This window comes from Hipposideros armiger, unplaced genomic scaffold, assembly GCF_001890085.2.
Source record: "Hipposideros armiger isolate ML-2016 unplaced genomic scaffold, ASM189008v1 scaffold_288, whole genome shotgun sequence".
In the NCBI taxonomy this organism is placed as follows: domain Eukaryota; kingdom Metazoa; phylum Chordata; class Mammalia; order Chiroptera; family Hipposideridae; genus Hipposideros; species Hipposideros armiger.
The window spans coordinates 1,756,021-1,766,251 of NW_017731638.1; the positions used below are offsets into that span (position 1 = coordinate 1,756,021).

The 10,231-nt window shown below is 39.5% G+C and overlaps 1 protein-coding gene across 5 annotated transcripts in view; it reads left to right on the plus strand.

The window, feature by feature from the left end:
* The window catches only part of EFHC1 (EF-hand domain containing 1), a 72,136-nt gene that overhangs the window by 46,880 nt on the left and 15,025 nt on the right, over window positions 1–10,231 (plus strand). For all 5 annotated transcript variants that reach the window (XM_019658737.1, XM_019658738.1, XM_019658740.1 and 2 more), the window contains 2 exons: window positions 3,121–3,334; window positions 3,804–3,951. In XM_019658737.1, coding sequence (XP_019514282.1) covers window positions 3,121–3,334; window positions 3,804–3,951 — 362 coding nt within the window. The remainder of the gene's footprint in view (window positions 1–3,120; window positions 3,335–3,803; window positions 3,952–10,231) is intronic.

Below are 10,231 nucleotides of genomic sequence, written 5' to 3' on the forward strand. Positions count from 1 at the left end.
ATTCAGTTCATCACAAAAGCTCTGAAGGATGAAAGAAAGGGTGTCTGACAATAAGGGGAATGGGCTTAGGAATAAGGTGAGGACCTCAGAAGAAAAGCTGGAGGAATGATCAGAGACATAATTAAGTTCCCTCGAGTTCACACAGACACTGGACATGTTCTGAGAAAATGAAGTATACTAAACCCAGGTAAGCGGCTGGTGCCTAAGTAAAAATATGTTGGTAAAATCCCTCAGAGGGGCGTGCTGACTGAGAAAGATGGGAAAGGTACAGAATGGCATGAGAAACGTGACCCGAGCAGTGATCTCCAAAGCAGCATGCATACCCTGCAAGGCACGTGCGAGACAGTAGATAGATAATCTATGGGGTTTGTGAAGAAAATATTGGGTCGTCAGGAAAATCATGATGCACTTTTGCATTGAAAAACATAGAAAAATATGTCATGCCTTTCCCAAGAACCCAATATTACAGCCTCTGTTTATATTTTATTGTGAGTGCATTTATTTTCTAGTCCCTGAGATTTTTATATCCACGTTGTAATGCACAAAATATTAATACAGAAAGAAGAACGTATGTTTCTTAATTCATTCAACAAATAGTAAAGAGCTGCCCTGGGCTTGACATAGTCTAGACATTGAGGGTACAGTGGAAAACAAGACAGACACGTCTCTGCCCTCATGGAGCTTACATTCTAGTTGACGACATTCTGTTCAGCAAATAAACATCATAAAAAGAGAGGTAGTAATGTTATAAAAAATAAAACATGAGACAGTGGTGGGGAAGGGGCTCATTTATATTGGAAGATCGGGGAACGCCTCTCTGAGGAGGGCACAGCTGGACAGAGACCAGAATGAATAACTGAGGGAGCTAGCCAGGGGAATATATGAGGTAACTGCATTTCAGGCAGAGGCAGTGTACAGGGAATGGATGGTGGGCTCAGGGGCCTGCTCGGGGCTTTGCAGCCAGTGGCATAAGGCTGGAGGTGTGGGCTGGTAGAAGCAGTCACCCAGGGTGCAGGAAACAAGGGGTGTAGATAACAAGCCTGTAGAGAATTTAAAAATAAAACCAACTATAAGTTAATCTGCTTCTTATTGTCATCATGTGCCTGTCATTCTAAACAACACCAGTGATTAAAAAAAAAAAACCCAAGAGACAACTCCTCCATGCAGTAAAATTTCCATTAATAAATGTGAAAGAGAAGAGGGCAATAGAAAATAATGATTGATTACACACCACAGCAATAATTGTTGCAGATAAGATCCATCAATGGATGCTAAGATTAGTGGGGAAACCTTTGAAGAGAAACAGGATTTTCATAAGTTCAGAGTATCTCCCAACCAAGCTACCAAGCATTAACATCACCAACAATAAGATATGTTGACATCATGGAACTCCTTGAAGTGCCCTGAGAGGGACATGGTATATTTTCTGTGGTACTTTTGCCATAGATGTAAAAATGAGATGCATGAGGGACATTCAACAAAATAACTGAAAAATGTCAAGGTCACGAAAGACAAGGGCACACTGAGGAGCTGTGTCACAGATTGTAGGAGATTAAAGCAAAATAACAACTAACTGAGAAGTGGGATCCGGTATAGGATCCCAAAACAGAAAAAGAACATAAGTGAAAAACAGGTAAAACTTGAATAAGGACAGTAGTTGATTTAATAGGCGTGCACCATTGTTATTTTCCTGGGTTTGATCATTGCACTGTGGGTAGGATGTTCATTTAGGGAAAGCTTGGTGAAGACTACGTGAGAATTCTCAAGTATTTATGCTTTTGTAAGTCCAAACATAGTTCAAAATGAAAAAGGTAAAGCACATTTTTTTATTATGAAATACACATTCTTTAGAATTAGTTTCAGCTATACAACACAGTGCAATAAATAGTTAAAGCATTTTTTTTTAAGATTTTTATTGGGGAATTTGGGGGATGGGAACAGAGCTGGGAATTTGGGGAAGGGGAACAGACATTAAAGCATACTTTTTAAAGATTTAAAAATGCTCCTTTCAGCCAGGGTGAACCGTTGGCATTATCTCCCCAAACCCCCTGGTGCACCCCTCTATAGCTCTGCTCAGAACTTTGCAATTTTTTCTTACTGTGTTGAGAATCCTCTGGAGGTTTGAGAGCAGAGAGGTGATATGGTTTGGTTTTTATAACTATATTGTGGATGTTTGTTGAAAATTTTATTTATTTTTAAACTAAATTTATTAGGGTGACAATGATTAGTAAAATTAAAAAGGTTTCAAGTGCACAATTCTATAATACATCATCTATATATCACATTGTGTGCTTATAGGAGTGTCCAATCCAAAAAGTTGGAGGCTATTAGATTAGGAAATGGTATAAGGAAATTATTTTACTAAGAGGAAAACCCAATGGCTTTTTTTGATAAACGAGAAATTATTACACAAATAATTCTATGGTCTGAATGAGAAGATGTGAGCTGAAGGTGCACTATAAAATGATTTTAGTCAAGAATAAGCATGTCTGTATTTAAGCTTGTTCAATCTGAAATTTGGAGCTTAAGGGTTATGTGATCACTTTCTGCGATTTGATTTAGGAAAAGTGTTATCTACAAGACAGTTTCTCAGAATCACTTTGAACTTTATGACATTATATTACTCATTCCTCTGTCCTTAAATTTTCTTTTTTAAATGATGTATATAAATGGATTTGTTTAAAGATCTACACTTTGCATAATCATCTTAGTGTCCACGAAGTTGAACATAATGTCAGCCAAGAGGTCTCAACTTGGCAGACTGTGGGCAGAATGTAGCTCATATGTGTGCTTTGTTTGGCCTGAAAGGTACCTTAAAAGAGTTGATGTGAACATTTTAAAATCACGGTTTTATATAGGAATCCAGATTTCTATCTTCTCATGAAAAATTGGAAGATCTAGCCACACTGGGCCTACATTCCCACAAGGCGACAATCAAAAGTTGAATTGGTGTAGCCTCCTTTAGATGAGGCACATCCTTTCCAGGCCAAGAGCCCGCCCTTACTGTTCATTTATATTCTAGTGTATATAGTAGGTTTAGGTTATACACCTAGTCTTCCTATAGTTATTTAATTTGGGGGCACGTACCTTCATAATATCCTTTTTTCTTCACCCTTCTAGGAATCCCCCTTCCCAGAAGATAAAGATCGCAGATTTGTCTTCTCTTATTTTCTAGCCACCGACATGATCAGTATCTTTGAGCCTCCCGTTCGCAATTCTGGTATCATTGGGGGCAAGTACCTCGGCAGAACTAAAGTTGTCAAACCACATTCTTCAATGGAAAACCCCATCTACTATAGCCCTAGTGACTTCTTCATTGGTGCTGTGATTGAGGGTAGGTCACACATAGGTTAGACTTTTTGAGGAGCCAAGTGAATGGGTTCTTCTTCATTGGAATTTAATTCAGTTAACTCTTGTAAGAGGCAGTGAGGGTGCATTTCAGCCAAGATTAAGTTAATATTCTTCAATATGTGGCACAGTGTCTTAATCCCTTTCCTTATCAATTGTAAATCGGTTGCCTTTGTTGGCTATAGCTGTAGACCTGAGCTTCCTAAACACTGAGCAAGTGACTGCATATTATTGGGTTGTCGGAAACGTCATGATGCATTTTTGCAACAAAAAACATAGAAAAAATACGTCATGACGTTTCCGACAACCCAATAGTTTAGAGAACTATTGAAAGTTCATTCATCTAGGTCGCATATCTGTGAATTTGTTATTGGAGGATCAGTACTATTTTATTTTACTCCTGATTGCATGATAAAAACATAACCCAGCTAAGTGTATTTCTGTCCTCTCCCCAGTGTTTGGCCACCGGTTTATCATCCTTGATACGGACGACTATGTTTTGAAATATATGGAGAGCAATGCTTCCCAGTATTCACCCGAAGCACTCTTGTCAATTCAGAACCGTATTCGAAAGCAAGAAGCTCCTGCAGCAGAATTGGAAACGTATGTTTGATTGTCTAGGGTTCATTTTGGCTTTGACTCATAGGAGATATTCAGGAAATAGTTCTTGATAAAATGGATGGGTAATTGCATTTTAGATTTTCAGATTTCCCTCACCAAGTAGGAGTTCTTAACATACATAGAAGGTTTTCTGGGTCCAATATAACAATTAGTAACTTAGACCTTTATCAACTTTATTTAGCAAATAACCATGGAATGCCTCATATGGGTCAGATACTATCGATAGGCCGCTGGGCTTTTGTCATTAAAATAGAAAAGAAGTCATTGCCCTCATGGAGTTAATCTTCTAAGCAGTGGGAGATAGCCCATAAACAACACAAGTGAATTACGAGGTGTGATCAAACAATATGGTGAATGTCTAAATTTAAAAAAAATTATTACAGTAAAAGACACATTGCCATTCATCCCCCTCAAAATACTCCCCCTTTGCTCCAAACACACTTATCCCATTGTTCTTGCCACTTTCTGAAGCAGTTCTGGAAGTCCTCTTTCATGAGTGCCTTTAGTTGCGCTGTTGTGGCTGCCTCCATGTCCTGAATCAGTTAAAAAACATTTACCTTTCATGGTCATTTTGACTTTGGGAAAGAGCCAGAAGTCGCACAGCCAGATCCGGTGAATAAGGTGGCTGACGATACACTGTAATATTTTTGACAGAAATCGCCTTACCAGAAGCGATGTGTGACACAGAGCATTGTCATGATGGAGGATGATTTATGGAATACTTTAAAACACACCTTCTCTCAACCATAGCTCACACCTGACTGCACTGAACAAGTTGAAACTTGTCACACACTGTTACTAAGGTTCAACGCGCCACTTCCCATATTGAAGACCCCTGCCTTTCCATGGGATGGCATCGGCAGGAGAATTCACTGTATTTTGTGATCACAACGGAAAGGCTCTGTGTCACAAATTATTTGACAGTTTCTGTCAAATAAAAACATTACAGTGTGTCCGCATCCATCTTATTCACCGGATCTGGCACCATATGACTTCCGGCTCTTCCCGGAAGTCAAAATGACCATGAAAGGAAAATGTTTTGAATCAATTCAGGACATCGAGGCAGCCACGACAGCACAACTAAAGACACAAAAGAGGACTTCCAGAACTGCTTCAGAAAGTGGCAAGAATGATGGAATAAGTGTGTTTGAAGCGAGGGGGAGTATTTTGAGGGGGATTCATGGCAATGTGTCTTTTACTATAATAAATGTTTTAGATTTAAATATTCACCGTATTTTTTTTTATCACACCTCATCGTTTGGTGACTAGGCAGCATTAAGAGCTGAGTTGAGATTTATGATCGTACATTTAAGTCAAGCACTTCTCAAAATTATTTTTCTTTAATTTTTTCATGTCAATGCAAATACCAGCAATACTGGAAAGTTTCTTGCTTGAACATACTACCAGTAGAGTCCTTTTTTTTTTTTTTCTGATTTAGTATTAAATAGATGGTGCTGTGGCCCTTAAAATGAGATGCCAATAAAAATAAAGAGAAACTGAAGTTCTAAGTTAAGAGATCCTTTGCTATTCTTATTTGACCCTCACCACCTCTCTATTCCCTTTTGATGGGTCAGAGAGATGTGAGAGAAAAAGTACTTGAAGATGATAGGAATCCAAGTGTCATGCCTTCCATGTCTTCTAGCCATTTTGTCTTTGGCTTTTAACTCCTCCCATCTGGTAAAGAATCCTCTGCAAAGAAACATAAATCCCTTATTTGACTAGTCATTGCTAAGAGTAATGAAAGGGGATCCCAAGTACTTGTCAGGCCTGAGTAATTTTTATATCAAATGTCAATTACAGAATGATGAAATTTGAAGTTAGCCATTTTCTTTTTCTGAGCCAGAAAACTAAAATAGTGCATAGGTAATTATTAACTTCATCTGAAGTTCTTTTGGGTTTTGGGTCCTCATTGCAATATATTCAGCTCAGAATTCTAGATAACAAACGCTCATTAATCCACCCCTCTACAGGAAATCTACATGTGCGAATAACATAAACACACACATGTGTTCATATATATTATTCTTGTTCTGTTAGCATGCCCATTTGTGCTCTTCAGCTCAGGAGGACCTCCTCCACTGCTCCTTTTAATCCTCTTTGCACTTCCAGCCACTTTTCCCATATAGATGTTTCCAAATATTCTCATTTCTTTTTTTTTAGTTATTATTTTTTATTGTGAAATACACATTCTTTTAGAATTAGTTTCAGCTGTACAACACAGTGCAATAGTTATATTTTTTACCCCTTGAGGTGACAACTCCCCTCCCCCAATCCGCCACGCCACTTCCCCCACAATAGCATACATATCTATGGCACAAATATTCTCATTTCTTTGTCGATTTTTTTAAGTCCCCAGCTCTTCCATATTCACTTTGCAGTTGGTCTCAAAAATGAGATCAAATGATCCACTGTGAGCTTCTTCAATTTTCCCACTCTTCACCTTAGAATGCTTCTGTACTGTCAATTATCTTCTCTTTAACTTCTTGTCAGAGATAAGTAGCTCACACTTCTCCAAATTTAATTCTTCTGTTTAGTGTTTGTTACCACATCCTTTCTGACTGCTTCATAAAACTCTTCATAAATTCCTTTCTTAAAGGTTATTGATTGTTTCCAAATCTAATGGACTCTTGTCATTTATTCATCAATTCAACAGATATTTGTGCTTACACCACCTGCCAGACCTTAATAAATGCTTAGACAATTATATGAGAGAGGGCAGGAGTTCGCAAACATTTGTGTAAAGAGTTAGGTAGTAAATAGTTTAGGTCTTGTGGGCCAGTACTATCTCTGTTGTAACTACTCAGCTCTGCCCTTATAGGGTGAAAGCAGCCACAAAGGTAAATGAATGGCTGTCACCGTATTACAATTAAATGTTGTTTAGAAAAACAGGCAGCAGTCTGGTTTTGGCCTGTGGGCTGGAGTTTGCCCACGCCCTGGTCTCCATTTAGCCTTTTTCATCTACATATAATAAAAGTTGCTCTTTACCACCTCCTTTTAGTGATTTTTTTTTTTTTTTAGCTGAGCCATCCTGCCACCTGTTGGCAGCTCAGCTGGGGCCGGGAATTGAACCGACAACCCTGTTGCTTATAGCTCACACTCTTGAGCGAGCTCTTAACCAACTGAGCCACTCGGCTGGCCCCAACCACCCCCTTTTTGAAACCCTCTCTTTTGAGTTAAGTTAGAGCCTCTGTTATTCCTCCTACTTCTCAGAAAGCCTATTCATTGTATCTTTTTCCTAAACTGCTGTAGTGTTTAGCCATGTCCACAGCTTATGGACTGCTGTGTGGGCGGCTTACCCCACTGAGTGGAAATAGCCTCAATGGGCTCTGATGCCTGTTGAGACCACCCTTTGTGTATGCCACTTGTGGGGCTAATTGGGTGGTGCTGTGCTGTGGTCTGAAACCAATCTCCAAGGATGTTGGTTCTGGGGCCTCTTGGGAGAGGTTTTGGTTCAGGCCCAGGTCACTCACTGCCTGTGATTGTCTGGGGACTAACTTGTGGGACTACAAAGTGATTAATCCATGGTTGTTTGCAGCCTGTGCTAAACTTGGAGGCACATGGGAGAGGCAACACTGTGAACCAAGGATGGCTGCGAACCGGGCCTGGGGTAGTTGTGCAAAATGCCAGGACACCCCAAGGCCTGCTCTCTTAGAGCTCAGCTACAGATAGAGCCTCTTGCAGTACACAAGTTGGGTGAGGCAGGGTCTCAGGGAGTCACTAGAGTGGGATGAGTTGTGGTCACCAGGTTAATGTAGATTCTGGATTGGTGCCAGTGCTGAGCCTGGAGCTACTCAACAAAAGTCTCAGTTTCCACCTGCCTGGAGCTTACAAACACCTGAGAGTTGTCCAAGAAAGAGTGCAATGCAGGTGAGGCTGTCTCCTGGCCTAGAAGGTTTCTTCAGTGTTGGGGGAATTCAGTAGGGTGGGGTCCCAGTGAGTCAGCATGGGGGAGCAGCAAAGCTCACCAGGCCAATTCAGATTGAGATAGGGCTGTGTGGGGGAGGGCTCAACACAGGAAAGATGGCACCTGCCTGCTGGCCACATGGTAGAAGGACCCCACACAGGGAAAATGATGACTAGCCTCCAGTCCTTGCTTTGAAGCCACACAACTCAGTCTCCACCTGTATGTCTTTGATGCTCCTCTGCTGTAGCCCAGGGTGAGTGCCTGTGAGTGACTTTGTGTGCAGGCCCTTTAAGAAAATGTCTGGGTTTCCCCTAGCCTTCAGTCTCACCCGGATGGTCAGGATCCCCACTGTTTTTCATAGCCAGATGTTGTAGGGGCTTCTCTTCCCAGCATCAGTACTCTGTGCTGGGGAGCCTGGTCTGGGGTTGGGGTCCCTCACTCCTCTGAGGGGAACCTGTATGGCTGAGATATCCCTCTTGATTATCAACCACCACATGCAGGTATGGGGCTGGCCTGTTTTGCATCGCCACTCCTCCTACTAGTCTCGACGTGGCTTCTTCTTTATATTCATAGTTATAAAACTTCTGTTCAGCCAGATTTCAGATGGTTCTCCAGGTTGATTGTTCTATAATTTAATTGTAAATTTAATTTGTTCACAGAAGGAGGTGCAGGGATAGCATCTATCCACTCTGCCATCTTGGATCTGTCCTGGATAGCTTTTACTTCTTTTTCTTGCCTTATTGCTCTGGCTATATCTGAGTTGAACAGAGTGGTGAGAATGGGAATCCTTGTCTTGCTATGATGTTAGCTGTGCATTTGTCATATGTGGCCTTTATAATATTGGGTATGTTCCTTCTATACCTAATTTGTTGAGAGCTCTTATCATGAAAGGGTTTGTCAAATGCTTTTTCTGTATCTATTGAGATAATTATATGATTTTTACCCTTCATTCTGTTAAGTGATTGATGTATTACATCTATTGATTTGTGTATGTTTGAATCATCCTTGATACAAAGGATAAATCCTACTTGATCATGGTGTATGATCCTTTTAATGTGTTACTGAATTCAGTTTGCTGGATTTCGTCGAGGATTTTTGTATGTATGTTCACCAGTGATATTGGCCTGAATTTTATTTTCTTTTAGTGTTTATCTGGCTTTATTATCAGGGTAATGCTGACCTTGTAATGTGATTTTGCAAGTGTTCCCTCCACTTCAGTTTTTTGGAAGAGTTTGAGAAGGATTCACATTAATTAGTCTTTAAATGTTTGGTAGAATTCACCCGTGAAGCCATCTGGTCTTGGGCTTTTCTTTGTTGGGAGGTTATTGATTACTGATTCAGTATCTCCTTACTTGTTATGGTTTGTTCAGATTTTCTATTTCTTGATGATTCAGCCTTGGTAGATTGTATGTTACTAGGAATTTGTTTGTTTGTTTGTTTGTTTCTAGAAACTTATCCATTTCTTTCAGGTTATCCAATTTGTTGATGTGTAATTAATTGTTCATAGTAGTCTCTTATGATCCTTTGTATTTCTGTGGTATCAATTGTAATGTCACCTCTTTCAATTTTGATTTTGAGTCTTCCCTCATTTTTCTTTATTTAGCAAAATAAGTTTGTCAGTTTTGTTTATCTTTTCGAAAAAAACCAGTTCTTAGTTTTGTTGACCTTTTGTATCACTTTTCTAGTTTACATTTTATTTATCTGCTCTGATTTTATTATTTCCTTCCTTCTGCTAACTTTGGACTTAGTTTTTTCTGTTTCTAGTTCCTTGAGGTATAAAGTTAGGTTGTTAATATGAGATCTGTCTTTTTTCTTAATGTAGGCATTTATCATTATAAACTTTTGTCTTGGAACTGCTTTTGCTGAATCCTATCAGTTTTGGTATGTTATATTTCCATTTTTGTTTATTTCAAACATTTTTAAATTTCCCTTTTGATCTTACTCAATTTCTTCATCATACTACTTTTAAGAGGTTGCTATGATTTTAAAACAAAACTCTATAAAGTTCTTAGACTGATATCCAAGAACCTCTGTAGTGTGGCTCCAAATAACCCTCGAACTTACAGTTCTAGCTTTCCTTTCTGTACACTGTGTACTCCAGACAAACAGGTTTATTATATTAACTTCAAGCATTCCTTCCTTCATGCCTTTTCACAGGCTGTTTCCATTGTCTGTAGTTCTTTTATTTTATTCTGAAGGTTCGAACCCTCACATCCTTCAAGGTCTGGGTCATATGCCACCTCCTACTTTGTCCCTTCCTGACGCTCTCATCTTCTGTACCTCTCTTACATGGTAATGGTCATTTTCTCCCTCCTGTTAGTGATTTTAAAGTCCCTGTCTTAACTCCATTTCTGGAGT